Source organism: Gekko japonicus, unplaced genomic scaffold, assembly GCF_001447785.1.
Source record: "Gekko japonicus isolate JY-2015 unplaced genomic scaffold, Gekko_japonicus_V1.1 scaffold2760, whole genome shotgun sequence".
NCBI lineage: Eukaryota > Metazoa > Chordata > Lepidosauria > Squamata > Gekkonidae > Gekko > Gekko japonicus.
The window spans coordinates 110,753-130,689 of NW_015175449.1; the positions used below are offsets into that span (position 1 = coordinate 110,753).

General features: G+C 41.1%; 1 protein-coding gene across 1 annotated transcript in view; it reads left to right on the forward strand.

Annotated features, from left to right (window-relative positions):
• LOC107122748 (synaptic vesicle glycoprotein 2C) overlaps nt 1–19,937 on the forward strand; it is a 98,154-nt gene that overhangs the window by 25,685 nt on the left and 52,532 nt on the right. Inside the window, exon 3 of the mRNA XM_015425880.1 lies at nt 13,117–13,268. Within this exon, the coding sequence (XP_015281366.1) occupies nt 13,117–13,268 (152 nt within the window). The remainder of the gene's footprint in view (nt 1–13,116; nt 13,269–19,937) is intronic.

Here is a 19,937-nt window from a genome sequence, read left to right on the forward strand (position 1 = left end):
TCATTTTCAAGATTAACGATAAAAAAGAAAAGGTTGACTCTGTTTTTAAAGCACGTGAATTTCTGCGGACACAGCTTGGGGAACCAGAAGAGGGCAAAGAGGAGGAAAAGGAAAGCAAATCTGATGGCGAGTTGCGCTCGGGGTCTTCGGACGAGGACTCCCTCTCTGAAAAGGGGGCGGCTGCCCCCAAAAGCCCTTATAAACTGAGGATTAGAAAAGATAAGAATAAATAAGGGCTGAAAGACTCTGATTTTGCCTGAAAAAATGTTGAAATAACTTGGGGATGCTCTGGGAATTTCTTTAAACAGTTAAAGGGATGATTAAATGATAATTAATCTAGCATAACCGACTAAATTCATTGTATTATTAGTAGCTTTTTGAAAATAGCATGGTGTTAAGCTGATGTATGATCTCCTACTCTTGGGTTTTTAGTTAGTTGTGGGTCTTTTTTCTATATTCTCTAGATGTAGTTCCCCTTCCTATATTTTCTGTTGTAGTTTTGTAGTCTGAAAAAAAACCCCAATAAAAACCTCCCCCCATGGGGATGGGAAAAAGAGAGAGAGAAGCGCGGCGGCGGGATCAGACAGATCCCCCCAGCTGCCGCGCAGGTCCTCCCCGGCACGATCAGATGCCGGGAGGAAGCCACGGACCGGAGAGCAATGCAAGCCTGCTGCGCATGCATGCGCATGCACAGTTCGGCCAGGAGCCTCAAATGCTCCTGACGACGGACACGCAGGCGATCCCTTCTCTTTACTTGGTTTTTTTTTTGCTCTGCAGCACTGGGCTGTAAGGACAGATCGGGGACGGGTGCGCGCTGATTCCCAGATGTTGCGGTGAGATTGTGCCCAGATGTTGCGGTGTGATCGCGCCTGCTTGATGCGCCCCCGATCCGTCCCTCTTGCGGATCTAAGCCTCCCGTGTGACGGGGGCCTTAATTTATTTGGCAAATTTGTAGGACTGGGTCAGAACCCCTGTGAATAGGTGTTCATGGAAGCAGACTTCCCCATCTTCTTCTGATCGAGTTCTGCGCTGCCTCAGATGCTGTAATGATTCTCCAGAACAAAGGGGGATAAAAGGAATCAGATGAAATCAAGTCCTCGCTGTTTACAGAGGACTTTGATCATTTTGTGGAGCTTGCTTCTCTCACACAATACGATGGCATATTGTTCAGAAGGGTCTCCTGAATCTTGTTGTTGTTGTTTAGTCGCACAGTCGAGTCCGCCTCTTCGCGACCCCATGGATCATCTCCCGCCAGGCCCTCCTGGCTTCTGCCGTCCTCTGAAGTTGGCTCAATTTCATGTTTGTTGCATCTTTGACACTGTCTAACCATCTCATCTTTTGCCGTCCCCGTCTTCTTTGACCTTCAATCTTTCCCAGCATCAGGGTCTTCTCCAGTGAGTGCTCCCTTCTCATTTGGTGGCCAAAGTATTTGAGCTTCAGTTTCATTATCTGGCCTTCCAGGGAACAGTCAGGCTTGATTTCTTTTAGGATGGACTGATTTGATCTTTTTGCAGTCCAAGGGACTCTCAAGAGTCTTAGAAGTGGCTTTTTGGAAGTGTTGGGAGCTGCTGGGGCAGGGTAATGTTGTGAAGATCTGCTTCAGCAAAAACTTCATTTACAGGAGTTTGCATCCAACAAATATTTTCACATATCCATCATGGTAGTACAGTTCAGAATCCAGCTCAGTTCTAATTTTCTGTTTGAATGAAAACCCCATTTCCTAACAAAGTTACATAAGGCTGGATTCAATCTATCAGAAAAGTAAACATTAATTTTATCCACATTCCAAAATGTAATCTGTGTACTATATTAAGCCTTTGTGATTGTTAGGAAAAATCAGAAACAATTTTATATCAGGTGTTTAATATAGAAAAATATTGTCCAGTTATTATCAATATTGGACCTCACTACATTTTTAATCATATAAGTAAAAATGCTGGTTATTTAAAATATTTGTGACTCACCTGTTCGTATAAATATATTTGTGGCTTATGCTACCAAAAGGAATAAAACATCATAGTGTAATGAAAACAGCATAAACTTGTGGACAAGAACAGTTTAAAACAGCATCCAATTAAGAGGTCAATAGATTAAAAAATCAGATAAAATTAGGTTAATGATTTTAACAACCCTAAAACAGAACATAATAATAGAGAGAGTGTGTCTTCTGAAATCAGTAGCATAAAAAGTTGCACAGCTAATAATCTTCCTTTGTAGAGTGGAAAAATCAAGGCTTGGTAATAATGTCTTCTCCTACTTCCTAAAAGATTGTAAATTCAGTGCCAAGTGAACTGCTATGGGAAGTTCCACTACTACTACTACTACTACCACCACCACCACTACCACTACTAATGTACCGGCTCAGTCCCTGGTCCTCACCAGCAGGCAGTGGATTCCCCCCCCCCAAAAAAAAATCTTTGTAAGTAACATCTCTAGAGAAAAGGCTGCAGTTGGCAAAATAGCAGAAGCTGGTCTGAAACCATGGATCTAAAAGCACTGTCAAGCTGTGTACCCACTCCATAAGGAGGAGTGTAGGCTCATCCAGAATAGTCCTCAGCAATTCTTTATTATCAACCAAACCCAGTCTTACTCAATTTAGACTTCAGTTTATTGGACTTCATACAGCACATTAACACTCCCTGACATTGGTTCAGGACATCTCAATTTTTTTGGTCAAAAATACAATAGAATCTCAATTCCCTTTTGTTTTAAAAACAAGCTGTAGTATGTTGTTCAACTAACTATCCAGGAACATTTATTCTGTTATTTTTCCTCCCTCCCATTTTTAGAACTTTACTAGGTTTTCAACATCATTTATGAATATAACACATATTCTGTATATTTTTGTCCAGTATAATAATATAAGGAACAAAGAAAGTCATCTAGGAAGCATATTGATTTATTCATTTATTTAAAAACAGTTCTATGCCACCTTTCCACTCAAACAGGGTCCCCAAGGTGGTGAGCATTAAAACATTTCATTATTGAGACATTAAAACAACAGTTCAGTAAAATAGACACAGACACACATACCAAGACACCCAAGGCGGGGGTGGGTGGGCAATAACAGTTTGTGAGAGAATGTCAAACAAAACCAATAAGTCTTTACCTGCTGGTGGAAGACAAGAATAAAGGGAGACAGAAGACTCTCCCTGGTGACAGAGTTCCAAAGTTTCAGTGCCATGACTGAGAAGACCCTTTCTCAAATTGCCACCCATCTATCCTCACATGGTGGAGGTACCCAAAGCAGGGCCTCCAAAGATGACTAAAGGGAATGGGTATATTCATATGGGAGTAGGCAACATTAGATTTTATAAATGCTACTTGTAAATGTTACCTGTCCCATTCACGATAAATGTACCACACCTTACTTACTTGCCTTACTTTTTATTAATGGAAGATAATTCTGTTCAAATAGTTTTCTTAAATCTACAAGTGTTTTAATCATAAATAGCTGTTTAATATTTCTTTCTACACAATAAAGAAAAAGTTTACTGTTTACTAAGGATTTTTTTTTAATGTTTGTTGTTGTTCAAAATAAATCTGGACAAACACGACCCGATCAGTAAACAAATATAAAGCCAACAGTCGTGATAGTCTGACCCACAAATTAAACAGTCATTAAGACTTATAAAGAATGCTATCTATGTATTGCAATCTAAAGCACTACAACATGATAAACAAATCATAAGAAAATCCTTGAACCAAGGTACATAATCAACGTCGTCTCCGGATTATATAACAACGTTTCAAAAAATGGATCTTCTTCAGGAGATATTATAGTGGTGCAAAAGCTCTCTGTTTCATAAGTGCTAAACAACAAGTCTTAAGAAATATTAAATTCAGATAGGACACTGATCTCAGTTAACATTCAGGCTCAAAATATGCTGCTATGTTTCTAATGGATCCCGGGCGTCTGTTGTTCAGTCACACAGTCGAGTCTGACTCTTCACGACCCCACGGACCATATCACACCAGGCCCACCTGTCTTCCGTCATCCTCCGGAGTTTGCTTAATTTCATGTTTGTTGCATCGATAATACTGTCTAACCATCTCATACTTTGCCATCTCCTTCTTTTAACTTCAATCTTTCCCAGCATCAAGGTCTTCTCCAGTGAGTGCTCCCTTTTCATTTGGTGGCCAAAGTATTTGAGCTTCAGCTTCAGTATCTGGCCTTCCAGGGAACAGTCAGGGTTGATTTCTTTTAGGATTGACTGATTTGATCTCCTTGCAGTCCAAGGGACTCTCAAGAGTCTTCTCCAGCACCATAATTCGAAAGCATCTATTCTTCGGTGCTCAGCCTTCCTTATGGTCCAACTCTCACATCCATACATTACTACTGGGAATACCATCACCTCTGCTACCTTTGTTGTTAGTAATTCTTTCTAAGGCCCATTTCACTTCACACTCCAGGATGTCTGGCTCAAGGTCAGTGATCACACTGTCATGGTCGTCAAGGACATTGAGGTCCTTCTTGTATCATTATTATGTATATTCTTGCCATCTTGATAAAGTTCCTCATCAAAGGCTCCCAAGTAAGCTCAATAGTCATGGGATAAAATGACATGTCCTTTTGTGGATCAAAAACTGGCTGATTAATAGGAAACAGAGAGTGAGTATAAATGGGCAATTTTCTCAGTGGAGGGTGGTAAGCAGTGGGGTACCACAGGGATCAGTACTCGGTCTCATTCTTTTTAACTTGTTTATTAATGATTTGGAGTTGGGAATAAGCAGTGAAGTGGCTAAATTTGCAGATGACACAAAGTTGTTCAGGGTGGTGATAACCAGGGAGGATTGTGAGGCACTCCAGAGGGATCTGTCGAGGATGGGCGAGTGGGCGTCAGCGTGGCAAATGGGGTTTAGTGTGGCCAAGTGCAAAGAGATGCACATTGGAGCAAAAAATCCTAACTATATAAATATACGTTGGCAGAGACTGACCAAGAGATCATGTAGTCATAGTAGATAACTCAATGAAAATGTCAAGACAGTGTGTGACTGCAATTAAAAAGGCCAACGCCATGCTGGGGATTATTAAGAAGGGAATTGAAAACAAATCAGCCAGTATCATAATGCCCCTGTATAATTGATGGCACGTCCTCATTTGGAGTATTGTGTACAGTTCTGGTCACCACACCTCAAAAAGGATATTATAGCATTGGAAAAAGTGCAGAAAAGGGCAACTACAATGATAGAAGGGTTGGAACACTTTCCCTATGAAGAAAGGTTGAAGCGCTTGGGGCTCTTTAGCTTGGAGAAATGATGGCTGAGGGGTGACATGATCGAGGTTTATAAGATTATGCATGGGATAGAGCAGGTCGAGAAAGAAGTACTTTTCTCCCTTTCTCACAATACAAGAACTCGTGGGCACTCAATGAAATTGCTGAGCGGTTGGGTTAGAACAGATAAAAGGAAGTACTTCTTTATCCAAAGAGTGATTAACACATGGAATTCACTGCCACAGGAGTGGTGGCAGCTACAAACATGGACAGCTTCAAGAGGGAACTGGATAAACATATGGAGCAGAGGTCCATATTAGCCACAAGGTATAGATAGGAACTCTCAGGCTGGGGCAGGTGATGCACTTTATTCTTGGTGCTTAGGGGGGGGGCAACAGTGGGAGGGTTTCTAGTGTCCTGGCCCCACTGGTGGACCTCCTGATGGCACCTAATATTTTTGGCCACTGTGTGACAGAGTGTTGGACTAGATGGGCCATTGGCCTGATCCAACATTGGCTTCTCTTATGTTCTTATCTCTTCCTAATCTCGTCTACTTCTGTTAGGTCCCTACCATTTTTGTCCTTTATCATGGCCAGATTTGCATGGAACGTTCCCTTGATTTCTCCAATTTTCTTGAAGCAATCTCTAGTCCTTCCCATTCTATTGTTTTCCTCTATTACTTTGTATTGTTCTTTCAGGAAGGCCTCCTTATCTTTCCTTGCTGTTCTCTGGAAATCTGCATTAAGTTGGGTAAATCTTTCCTTTTCACCTTTGCCTTTAGCTTCCCTTCTTTCCTTAGCTATTTTTTTCTTATGACAGAAGTTGAATAGACATTCTCATGCCGTGATCAACTCCTAACATTTACAATATATATATTAATTTGTAGCATGATGTTCACTATACTGCCAAGTATTGCAACTTCATTAGCACGTGGCTTTTATATTTGCTATTTATTAATTTTCATTGCTCCTTGTTATGAAATTTTAAAATATAAATGGCATTTCTTATTCTTCCTGTGAAGGATTTAAAAAGATTAATTACAGAAAGCAAAGAGCATTCCTTTCTTGGATCTCACCAACATTATTCTGTAAGAGAACTAATTTTTTCACAGTCAAATGGATTGCAATAAAACTAATGACATCCAGTTATAAAATATATTACCTACATCAAATATTTCCATGGTTGTCTTAAGAAAACCTAATTCATTGTGATTAAAGGGTTTAGAAGAGTTGAAAAGACTCCTTTATTAATAGAATATGGTATCTTTTCTTATGTTATCATCATTGGTATACTTCCTGGTAAAAGTCCTGTTTGGTTCTCTTTTATGTATTTTACTCTTATTGAAGTGATTAGCCAAAAATCAGTTGCCATAATTTTCTCCTGTGAGTCCATCGGGTCAGGTGCTTTATTTGCCTTAAGGTTGTATATGATGGATGGATTGATCTCCTTGAGAAAATCTTGTTTAACCTATCTCTGTATTCTTCCCATATGTCTGGAAGTTGTGTTTAAATACTTGAAATTGTAAAATTGCAAAGATTATCAGAACATTACAGATTATATGGTTTGGCAAATTGTTTTGATATCAGTTTAGTGTCCTTTTGCTGCAAATCACTTTCATTGTCTTGGGGTCTGGTCACACGGACGTTTAGTGCGGGACTCGCAGCTGATCTCTCCCACAGTAAAGGTTCCTGTCCATATAGGCAAACCCGCTTCCCGCTCCGAAGCCGGCAGATTCCCGCGGTTTCAGCTCTTTCACCCACGTTTTTTTGATACCTGTTGGAGCAGGTGTTTTCCGACATCTCGCGCTTTGTATCCGTGGTTTTGGTATCTGGACAGCAATCCGCCGTGACCACGCTACCCTCCCCCCCGTTTTTTTTTGGGTTTTTTGTTTCCGGTTTTAATTATGCGCTTGTGCAAACAGGCGCTAGCTTTTATTTTGGTCTTTTCCAGCTGTCAAACGAGCAAAAAAACCTGCCGAGCACAGGCAGAGCTGGGAACTTTGTTCGGGAAGGAGCGAGTGAGTTCAAAGCTGCTCCTGGGTGTGTGCGCCGGCCAGAGAGAGAAGGAGGAAGGAGGCGGGCTGGGAAGGGAAGCCGCTGCCGCCGCCGGGCAGGGGACGAAGCCCGGGCACTGCCTCTCCGCCCAAAGGGGAGTGAAAAGTTAGGCGACTCGTCGGTGGCACTCCCGGCTCCTGTGCTTGGGTTGGGGGGGTGTTTGCCGCCCGCGGGTAGGAGATAGGACGGCGAAGGTCTTTTTATTAGTTTGTATGTACACCCGAGCGCATGGGAAGACAAGCGCATGCCCAGATATATATATATTATATATATATTAAAAAACCCCGCCTGTATGAACAGTACTTCGCGCGAGGGAAGTGGAAGACAGAGGGACCGTCTGACCACCTCCAAGCGATATAAAATGTCGCGGATATAAAAATCGCGGGAAAACTAGCGCGGTAAGAGGTCCGTGTGACCAGACCCCTTTTGGTAATCTTAACAAAACCATCTACTCATAATCTGGTTAATGTTTTCCAAAATATCATTGGCCATCTTGCAGTACTGTACAATTTTCACTTCCCTTAAGTAAAATGTGCTATTATTTATTTATTTACAAAATTCATATCCTGCTTTTTTGCCAAGGCAGCTAACAATTTAAAATATATAAGATAAAATTACATCATAAGACCATTCAAATCAACAGCCCTTCCAAACATACATCATTAAAACAGAGTTTTTCGTTTGCAAATGCCCTGTTTTGAATCAGAATATATTACATATCCTTCAATATTTGAAATAATTTCCTGAGAAACAAACACCACCTTCCAAGAATTGTATGATAAATTTTCCAGACAATAGGACTAATATATAGTTTGTATCATAGGATTTAAAGATCTCCGTCCATCACACATGTTGTTTCTTTCTTGCCATAGTTAAACATTTCCTGGATTATTTCTGCTATCCCACGGAGAATCCATAACACCATTAAAATTCCTTGCAAGCATTGTTCAAAGTCTATATGTCTGTAGCACTTGCCTTTATTGAACAAGTTTAAAAACAGGCAAGAACCATCTTTTAAACAAATAGAAAAAATCTTCTAAAATACTGTTTTTCTGTTAGTTGAAAATATGGTTCTGGTATGTTTTAAATAAAGGTAAATTCTACAGGTATCCCCTGTATAAAAATTAACAACTAGGCTAGCGAAAATCTCTTACTGCTTGCAGTTGATTTTAAAGGTATAATTGTTTTTACTTGGGATAGAACAACCTATAGTGTCAAGAGACATGATATCTGTCTGTCATAGGTATGATAATGTTGCCGTTTTATGATCAAGCCTATGGGATTCTTGGAGTAGTAAGCTCCCTTTTCTTCCCTCTGCCCCTCATGAAAGGCAATGTAGTTAGGCTTTCACTTTTGTGACAAATCATAATTATCATTCACTGCTGCAAAAATAGAAGTCTTTAGAATGGGAGTGGGAGGAGCTGTGGGGCTCAGTGGCAGAGCATCTGCTTGGCATGCAGAAGGTCCCAGGTTCAATCCCTAGCATCTCCAGCTAAAAAAAAGCAGGTAGTAGACAATTCTCCCTCTAAGCTGTAGAGTCCTGTAAGCAAAAATTCTACTTTGTGAGCAACTGGCATTAAAGCTGTGAGCAAGCGATTTGGCTACTATATAAATCTATTTGCTCTGGAGCCATCCTTCCTGAGGTGAGACAAAAATGTGTGAGCCGGAGGCTAAAAAACTGTGAGCTAGCTCACACTAACTCAGCTTAGAGGGAACACTGGTAGTAGGTGATGTGAAACACTTCAACTTGAAATAATGGAGAGTAACTGCCCGTCTGAGTAGACAATTTGTTGCTCTAAAACAACACCTCCCCCCCCCGGTGGGTGCCTGATCACAACAAAATATTGCAGCAAAGAAGTGTGCAAGCAGTGATTCAAAACTCTTCTGTGAAGATCCAATGATGCACACATTGCTAACTGCATTGCTAACTGCTTCAAAAAAAGGGCGAAAATGGAAGGGATGGTTCAGACTTCCCAAATGGCTTGACTTTGCAACATCTGGAAATGTGGGGTGAAACCACTTATATCTGTAAACCCTGGAATTTCCCTCGTATCGGAAAACTTGCATTTGAGAAGGGGTGAGATCGGGGGGGGTTTTACAACTGGGGAAAGGATACTGACGATGCTATTTGAACATGATTTTTAAATCTGCAGTGTAACAGCAACAACATCAGATCAAACAGCTCATGATTACCGTCTAACTTGTTTCCCCCTATTATCATCATGAAAACGTTTTGGGAGATACAATATGCTGATATTTGTAATGCAGTCTGAGATGTTTCACTGTGGTGATGTAATGTAAATACTAAATGTCACATCTTGCCTTTGCTTTATGAAATGTTTTAATATTTCAGACAGGCATCAAAATTTTATAGGACTTATCCCCATTTCTAGCATTATCAATAATTTTTGTTCAAAAATAAAAATTAAATTCAAATTTCATATCAGAGTAAAGTTTTATGAAGTTCTTATAGCATTTACTATTGTTAGTGCATGTATTTGTATTTTAAGCTGTTTTGAGCAATAGTTTTGCATAATGATAATACAGAAAGAAAGAGAAAGTATATGAGGCAGTTATGTTAAATAAATAAATAAATAAGTTTTTTGGAAGGAAAGGCCTATTTGACTACTTCTGTAGTAAAAGGTAAAGGTAAAGGTTCCCTTGCTCGAAAGCCAGTCGAATCCGACTCTAGGGTTACGGTGCTCATCTCCGTTTCAAAGCCGAAGAGCCAGCGCTGTTCGAAGACGTTTCCGTGGTCATGTGGCCAGCATGACTAAACACCAAGGCGCACGGAACGCTGTTACCTTCCCACCGAAGTGGTCCCTATTTATCTACTTGCAATGTCTTGCTTTCGAACTGCTAGGTTGGCAGGAGCTGGAACTAGAGACAGGAGCTCACCCCGTCTTGCGGCACCCGGGTCTTGAACTGCTGAACTACTGACCTTCCACAGCCTGCAGTTCAGTGGCTAATTGACCTAAGATTCCTCTTGCCAAAAATTACTGTGTTTAAGTCATCCAAGATGACATGTTGATTGTTCATCTGCTTGAAGATTTGAGGAGACGGCCAGTAACAGTAAATCTGAAATTAGAATGTAGCAAACCAGCTTTGTAAGGCCAATAGCATTAGTTCCGATGTGGCTGTTGCATCTACTGCAATGGACCTAATGTGAGAAGTGCACCTACTTTTTAACGTTATAATATATTTAGTATATGACTATATTTCAAATAGCACAATATACAAATATTATTTATTTATTTATTTAGGTATTTTTACCCCGCCCTCCCCACGAGCGGGCTCAGGGCGGCTTACAGGGGCATAAGCCCATACATAAAACCAATATTGTTGGATGTGACATTCTAGGTTCTTACTGTGCAACAAAACAGTATCAGTCTTTTTGGTAAAACAGATGGATGATTAAATTGCCTTATAGGAAGTGTTTTCATATGAAATAAGCGGAAGAGTGATTTTGGTTGTAGTGGATGCTGTTGTAACAGCAGTTCTGTCAGCAAAACAGCACTTCTGTTGGTTGAGGAGGGAATTGAAGCAGACATATTGGCAAATGTACTGTTTGTGCATTGACCATTGACCATAGTAGCACAAGTCACACTGTTTTGCTACTGCTAAATGGACCTAAGGTCAAGCTGTGGTCCTAGGAGCAGGGAGAGGTGGTGGGGAAAGAAAGGATGGGGGAGAACAAATAACATGCTGAGAAAGATTCAGAGTAAAAAACTGGCCACAGCTTTATTGATTACAACTGATAAAGCATTTGGTATGGCATAGGGCATGGATCCAAGCATTGGGTGACCTGCCTTCCCCAACCCGCATGCTAGGAGTACACCTGGAGTGGCAAGCCAGTGGACCAACATGAGCACATGCCTCTGTGTGGTTCCCTTGCCCCCTGGGAGTGGAGCTGGGCATGCTACTGGGGGACTCCACTCCCAAGACCCCTTAAGTGGGCACAGCCTCCCTCCCAGTGAATCCAGCCCAGTGCTTAAAACTTCCCAAAATGTGTGACAAGAAATACAACAGAGCAGTTCTGCTAGTGGTTCTTCTGTTGGTTGAGGAGGGAATGGCAGCAGACATATTGACAAATGGACTGTTTGTGCATTGACCTGTCAGAGTCCATGGTAGCATGAGTCACATTGTATTGCTACAGCTAAGGTGGACCTAAGGTTAAATTGTTTATTACAGGAAATAGTGAAGAATAGTGATAATCTATATTTCCTTTCTTAGAATCATAGAGTTGGAAGGGACCTCCAAGGTCATCTAGTCCAACCCCCTGCACAATGCAGGAAATTCACAACCACCTCCTCCCACATCCCTTTCTTGCTAGAAAGTAAATGTTGATTCCTTTCCAGCTATACTAATATACTATCAAGCGACAAAGAATGGGAAATGCTTATTGTTAATATTATCAAAACCAAATAAAGTACAATGATCACAGCCAAATAAAACATGTAATAGTGTAGTGGCTATCAAACTGTGTCCTAGGGAAAAAAGAATATAACTGATATGATGAACAATGTCAGACAAGCCAATTCAGTTAATCATTGCAATTAATTATCTCTGCAGTCTGTAGCTGGAGTAATGTATTTAGTGTTTTAGTAACATCCACTCTTGATTCATGCAGGGCAATGTTACCTAGCTAGAATGTACCCCAGAATCATTTTCAAGTGTTCTGCTTTAGACACATTGATGTTCTTTCGCAGACAATGAAAGAGAAGAGTTCTTAAAGCAGGCTTGCAAGCCACTATATTGATGTGAAACATGATTCCTCTGCTATTTTGTAGAATGTCGGTTGCCTCATACAGGAGATGAAAAAGCAAAATATGTACAATTATGTTTGCACAATTATGTTCTACACCCAACAGATATGTTTGCAGCACATCACAAACATTTCAGTATTTATTTAATGATTACATTGTCCCAGGTCTGTAGCCAGAAATAAGTACAAGAATTCAACATATTACTGCAACTTCTAAAGTAACTATTTGGAAAAAAATGTCTATTTCGTACACTTAAAATACTGAAAAACAAATCTCTTTGTAAGCAAGTTTATGAAATGCTGATGCCTACATGTCAGTTTCAACAGCAGTACAGCACACAGTAAAAAGTAGCAAAGAATAACAAAAAACAACTGTGAGCTGAATTTCCCACAAAATATTCACAAAGGAGACCTCATCGAAGTGAAATGCATCTATTGTCTGGAATAACTCTATCCATCTAATCCATCATAGGAAAATGCATAAGCCAAAGAAGTCCATCATAGGAAAATGCAGAAGCCAAAGAAGTCCATGATAGGAAAATGCAGAAGCCAAAAAAATAAATGTACAAGATAAATATCCAAAAAGTCCAACACTTTTCCTAGGTAATTCTTCCAGTGTTTCAGACTTCTGGTCCTCCCTCAGGAACAACTACTGAGAGTCTCATTCCATCTCCTTTTAAGATAATGGTTTTCTATTACTTCAACACTGGGCAAAGTCTCCTTAGCTCTAATCGGCACATGGAGGCCTATTTTGTCCTGATACATTGAAGCAGCCTTTGGGAGTCTTTGTATGCAGCCTGATTCTTTGTGTTAACTCAGAAGTAAATCCCACTGTGCTTGGTGTGGCTTACTGTCAGGTAAATGTTCACAGGATTCCAGCCTTAGTTTTGTAGGTAATTTATTTTCCAATAAGTCCTAATTGTTCCAAAAGTTTCAATGCAGGATTCCGGCAGTAGTTCCCAGGTATTCATAAATGAGTGTGGTATGCAGACGCTGTTAATTACATGGACAATGAAATACAGGACATGTATGTGGTTCCTGTTGCTGTCATCTTTAACATTAATTTTGTATCTTTATTTAGGATTGGGGGAGCTGTTCCAGTTGTATTCTCATATTTTTCTGAAGTCCTTGCTCGAGAGAAACGTGGAGAACATTTGAGCTGGCTTTGCATGTTTTGGATGATCGGAGGCATCTATGCATCTGCTATGGCCTGGGCAATAATTCCACATTACGGTAAGAAGGATATATTTTTGTTGCTTTATGACTTTGTGATTATCACTATACATATGTGCTAAACCACAATGCAGGCACTTTGCAAATTATATTCCAGTTGTTTTTAAATTGAGCAGAATGTCAAAGTTAGAACTGTCTGTTTGATAAGCAGAATGTGTATAGGCTATTGAATGGGTGTCAGTGATGTGATAACGGGTTGTGCTTTTTGTTAACTCACTATAGGGCCACATTTGGAATACGGTGTACAGTTATGGTCACCACATCTCAAAAAGGATATTGTACAACTGGAAAAGTTGGAGAAAAGGGCCAACCAAAATAATTATCAATTTGGAATGACTACCATATGAGAGAAAGGCTAAGAAGTTTGGAGCTAGAAAGTCCAGGGCTCTTCAAGCCAGGAAAAAGATGACTGCATTGAAGGGGGCATGGCAGATATTTATAACATTATGCATGGTGTGAAGTTAATGAGCAGCCTATTCAGGTCCAACTAAAGGAAGTGCTTCTTCACTCAAAAAGTAATGAAGAAGAAGAAGAAGATGAGGAGGAGGAGGAGATTGGATTTATACCCTGCCCTTCACTTGGAGTCTCAGAGTGACTTACAAACTCTTTTCCCTTCTCCTCCCCACAACAGACACCCTGTGAGGTGGGTGGGGCTGAGAGAGTTGTTTCAAGAACTGCTCTTTCAAGAACAGCTCTGACAGAACTATGGTTTGCCAAAGATCATCCAGTAGCTGCAAGTGGAGGAGTGGGGAATCAAACCCGGTTCTCCCAGTCTAGAGACAATTACACAAACCCTATCATCATCATCATCATCATCATCATCATCATCATCATCATCATCATCATCATCATCATCATCATCATCATCATCATCTAAACGTTTATCCTGCCCTCCCTGCTGCAACTGGCTCAGGCTGGCTTACAGTCAGATAAAATTCAAAATACATAAATAACATCAATAACATTAACATTAAAATACGTTAAAACCATAATAACAAAGTGCTAGTTTGGTGTAGTGGTTAAGTGCCTGGACTCTAATCTGGGAGAACCGGGTTTGATTCCCCACTCCTCCACTTGCACCTGGCTGGATGACCTTGGACAAGCCGTAGCTCTGATAAGAGCTGTTCTTGAAAAAGAGCAGTTTCTGTCAGAGCTCTCTCAGCCCCACCTACCTCACAGGGTGTATGTTGTGGGGAGGGGAAGGGAAAGGAGTTTGTAAGCCGCTCTGAGACACCTTTGGGTAGTGAAGTGCGGGGTAAAAATCCAATCTCCTCTCCTCCTCCTCCTAGTCTCCTATTGGCGTTGATTGGTCTTCAGATGTCAAAACCAGTTTCAAAAGTCATAGGGCAGCCTCAGATGTCGTAAGAAGAGGGGGAATTGGCATGGGCAGAAATTAGGGTCCAGTGGATCAGGGCTCTTCACCATGCAATATTAGTTGGTGTTGATTGTGGTTGTGGTCATGGTTGTGTTAATGGTTGTGGTGGTGGCTCCAAAGACCTGGTGGAAGAGCTCCATTTTGCAGGCCCTGCGGAACTGTGAAAGGTCCCGCAGGGCCCTGGTTGTCACCAGCCTGGCCTCCTTAATGCTCGGGAGGACCAGTCGATTTTGGACCTCTGATCGTAGTGCTCTCTGGGACACATATGGGGAAAGGCGGTCCCTCAGGTATGTAGGTCCCTGGCCATAAAGGCTTTAAAAGTAAGAACCAGCACCTTGAAGCAGATTCGGTATGCTATATTTCACACACTGGGCATGAACTGAAAAAACTATTAAAATAGGGATGTTCATACTGTTCATTAATGATTAAAATGTTAACTCGCTATCAGCATTCCCTATAAGCTCAGGGATTTTAGTTTCAGCTCACAAGTACACTGTAAAGGCCTTTTCCCCTCCATTGGAAACAGTGGAGGGTGGGGGGCACCGCCTTCTGGGGCCTATAGAACTGAACTCCCTGGTCCAGTCTTTTTGAAACTTGGGGGGGGGGTGTTGATGAGAGGCACCAGCAGCTATGTCTCTACCTTAAAAAACAGCCCCCAGAACCCCAGATACCCCTGGGTCAATCTCTATTATAGCCTATGGGGTCCATTGCCTATAATGGTCCCCATAGGCTATAGTGGAGTTGGCAATTTTTTTGCACACCATTATTATGCTTTTCAGTATGATTTGTAAGCTGCCTTGAGTAACAGGGAAAAGTGGGATAGAGATATTTGAATAAATAAGTAGTTTGGGCAGGTTGATAACATGTATTACTTGCCTTGACCTTGTGAAGCTTTATGACTGATTTGCATAATTAAAAATAGTATGTGACACAGTGCCTTTTTGACAATACCACTTAAGAGTGCAAGTAGTGTATCATAAGACTGAATATCTCCAAGTCAGAAATGCCATGTCTGCAGAAATAAAGAATGTCAGCAAGAATGGTTCTGCTTTCATATTCTTTTGAAATTGGAATGAATTTCAAAAGTTCTCTGAGATGCGACACAGGGACCAACTGTTTAAGTTGGATGGTAAATCCAAAATCCCAGTGCAATAGTACAAGCCCTTTCTGCAGACCTTTGGACATTGACCATTGTGTTGTGTGGTAGATTCGATCACCCCTGTCATGGAACAGCCAACTAAACTACAGTGGAATGATTGGCTTAATTCATCTACATTGCATCTAACCTGAATCATAGAATCCTGCTGGTGCAGACACAGCCTATGATGGGCACAGAGAACTGCGCCTTAAAAATGTCATGGCTATAATTAACCCTATTGCAGCTGACTGTGAAGTCAATTCAGGATTGATTTTGACTATATGCTTTTGACCTAGTTATATACTAGTCATGATTAGTGATAACCTGATACGGTCTAACAATATAGAATTCAGTGGCTGAATGAATTTAGAATATGTAGAATTCAGCTTCAGAACATAAAACATAACATTTAACAATAATGGTATGGGAATTACTTCTCCATGTGGACATACACAGATACAATGTGTGTTTGGTTTTATACTAGCTATACTATTACCTAGGTATAGTATTTCCTGTAGAACGACAGGAAACTCATGAGTTCATTTTGAGAAACTCATGAGTTCATTTTGAGGTAATCCTGAAGTGGTTCCCTCCCCTCCCTTTCTGTCCTTCTGCTGAAGTTCCTAGAGGGAAATTAGAATCTCTCTGATGTGGTGCATCCAACCAGTCATAAGGCACAAATGAGTTTACATGCTCCATAATAAAAGAAGAAATTATTTCACACCCTGTTGTCACTACAATGCCTGTGCCCAAGAGATACAAGCAAAAACAACTGCATACCTTGGAGAGGTGTGCCAGAATTATTTACCGCAGTTGCTGCTATACCAAACCAGATTGGTTAACTTTAAAATGGGAGAATGGAATAACTGAAGAATGTTACATCATGTCATCACTTCTTATTTTCCCCAATAACAGCCCCTCCCCTCAGTTTATTTCAACATGGTAAGTGGATGTTTAAGCAGATGTCTAAAATCACCTACAACATTGAATGTGTATTTAACATGCTGAAATCAGCTATGCCTTTTAACGTGTAGTGCTTCTGATAAATAATTCAAAAGGGGGGGAGTATCTATTTTTGGGAAGATATGTATCCCAGGAAATAGCAGAATTAATTTGACGAATTTTTATGCATCTAGAAAAGAATAAAGGGGCAACCAAATCTCCTTTATCAAATCCAATTTCCAGCATGCTGTCACTGCTGCTAAAGCAACATTTTAAAAAATCGGCACAACCAATCAAATCTCCAGTGGCTAACCAGGAGCCTTGCTGGGCAAAAGCCTTACCTCACCTCACCCACTTTCTGAAAACATTTGGTGAGCAGCAGAAAAGGTGTTGGTGGGTTCCCAGGTGCCCACCAGCACCACATTGGGGACCCCTGCTCTATGGAGTGACCAAAAAATATACTTGGGAAGGATCTATGTTGATAGAAGCAGGATCAATGCCTTAATCAGCTGGGCAGAGAGCCGGTGTAGTGTAATGGTTAGAGTGTTGGACTAAGATCTGGGACATCCCCATCTTGCCATAGAATAGGGTTGCCATTCTCCAGGTCTGTTTTGGGGGTTGCTGGCTGGTGGGGAAAACCCCGTCTCCAAACAGGGAAACTGCTGCGGGGTGTCACTGATACAATGACATCACATGGAAGTGACATCATCATGTCAGGGACATTGTGTGGCAACGCTCTGGTTTGAGCGCAAAACTCTATGGTTTGAGGGCAATTTTACCATTGAGTTTTGCCCAAAAACCAGAGTATCACTGCACGACGTTCCCGATGTGTTAACATCACTTCAGCGTGATGACTTTGCATTGGCAATGTCACACGGTGACATCGCTGTTTGGGGGCAGAGCCCCATCCCACTCTTGGAAGTCTCCCTCCCACCCCCCAATGGTGTGTGGTGGGAAGAAGAAGAAGAAGAAGAAGAAGAAGAAGAAGAAGAAGAAGAAGAAGAAGAAGAAGAAGAAGAAGAAGAAGAAGAGGAGATTGGATTTATACCCCGCCCTTCACTACCCAAGGGAGTCTCAGAGCAGCTTACAAACTCCTTTCCCTTCCCCTCCCCACAACAGACAGCCAGTGAGGTAGGTGGGACTGAGAGAGCTCTGACAGAAACTGCTATTTTTTGAGAACAGCTGTGCCAGAGTTATGGCTTGCCCAAGGTCATCCAGCCAGGTGCAAGTGGAGGAGTGGGGAATCAAACCGGGTTCTCCCAGATTAGAGTCCGCGCACTTAACCAGTACACCAAACTGGCAACCCTACTATGGAAGCTTGCAGGGTGACCTTGGGCCAGTCAGACTCTCAGAGCTGATTTCACAGGGTTTCTAGTAAGATAAAATGGAAAAGGGGGAAGCTACGTTGGGTCCCCATTGTGGGAGAAAGGCAGAGTATAAATGAAGTAAATAAAATAAAGTTAGCTGCTGCTTCAGTGCCACTGATGAGTTTGCCCCTTAGCTTTCTCCTTTATAAGTAAATTGCTGTTGGCCATTCTAATGAGGGGAAGTGATGTGCTGCACTGTTTCTCCTTCCTGCTTAAGGCAGCTCCAGGGTTGGACGGAGAGAGATGAGGTGCAGAATTTCTGATGTTTCTCTTGCCAAACACCATAAGGCTTTTAAGATGGCTAGCTGTGGGAAGGAAAGTAACTGCTGGTTGTGAGCTAAAGTGCATTCTGTACCTCCTTTTCAGGACTTGGAGTCTGCATCCAGGCTGGGGCAATAGGAAAGGGGAAATTTTTTGAAAAGCAAGGCTGCCCAGCCTTTTCTGTGGTTTCCTTCTTTCCTAATCCCCTTCAAACTGGATGGGCCTCTTGCTAGTGGGTTTACAAAAATGGTTATTGCTGCACAGCCTTTGTTGAACTTAAGGGACAAGAATTTTGAATCCAAAACAGTATCTTTGAATGACAATTGTCATTCAAAGATACTGTTTTGGATTCAAAATTCTTGTCCCTTAAGTCTGAATTTATGTCTGTATTTATGCTGTATAAAACAAATAAAATAAAATGCACAAAGCAAAAGATTACTGCTGAATCATGAAATAACTATTGGTTTGTTTTTCGAGCTCAAAAAGAGCACAGGGGTTGTAAAGAAGTGGCTTTCCTCTTTCCTGTTTTTACTGACAGTCCCAGTGTGTATCAATTAATTTTGCCTCTTTCAGGCTAAACAGTTCTGCATTTAAGTGTGAGACAATAAGTTGAGTTGTCAACTTCCTGTCATGAATTGCTTTTCATTTTAGAAAACCCTATGAAATTAGATTATACTTAATGTGTATGCTTAAAATAGTGGGAGATAAAAACAACAATTACAGAGACCAACAGAATTTAGAACAGATGTCTATGTAAATTAGGATAAACAAATCCTTTCTTTATCTTTTTGGGCTGCTTTCTCTGCCCTGATGTTTTTGTGGGGTTTTTTACACTCCTATGGCCATTTACATGTTCCTGTCGACTATGGTTAGTAGTTCAAGTAGCATTTAGTACATCTGCTTAATGAATGCTGAAAACACTTCATTAGTGATTTCAGTAATTACCCTTTCCCGTGGTTCTGTAGGTTGAATACAAAGTAAACAGGGGATTTGTTTACCCAGAGACAAAGCCCCACTAAAATTAAAAAATAGTGTATATGTAGCCTGTTTGGAACAGACAGACCTTTTATTGGGCTGTATTGAAGGACTGGTATATTCTGTGTGGATCTGAAAGAACATGTTAACATGTCTTTTGTTTTCAGTCTGACTGTAACCATGTATGTTAGAGATGCGATCCCAGCACCATGTGAGCTAGGTAGGGCACTTCACCAGCCCCAGCCCTACTACCTACCTCTACTTCCTTTTTCATTGTCACCAGTCAGAGCTTTTCTTTAAACTGCATCTTTGTATGCAATATCCTCTTTACTTAACTTTATTTTGAAGTCCCAAGTTTAGGAGGATAAATCATTTATTTATAGCATTCATTAGTCACCTTTCTACCTCATAGGAACTTAAGGTAGGGTTGCCAGGTACTCACCACATGTCACTGATGTGATGGTGTCATGTGGAAGTAATGTCATCATGTCGGGAACATCGTGTGGTGATGCTCTAGTTGAGGGCAAAACTCTAGGGTAAAATTGCCCTCAAACTATAGAGTTTGGCCCTCAAACCAGAGTGTTGCCGCGCAATGTCCCTGACGTGATGAT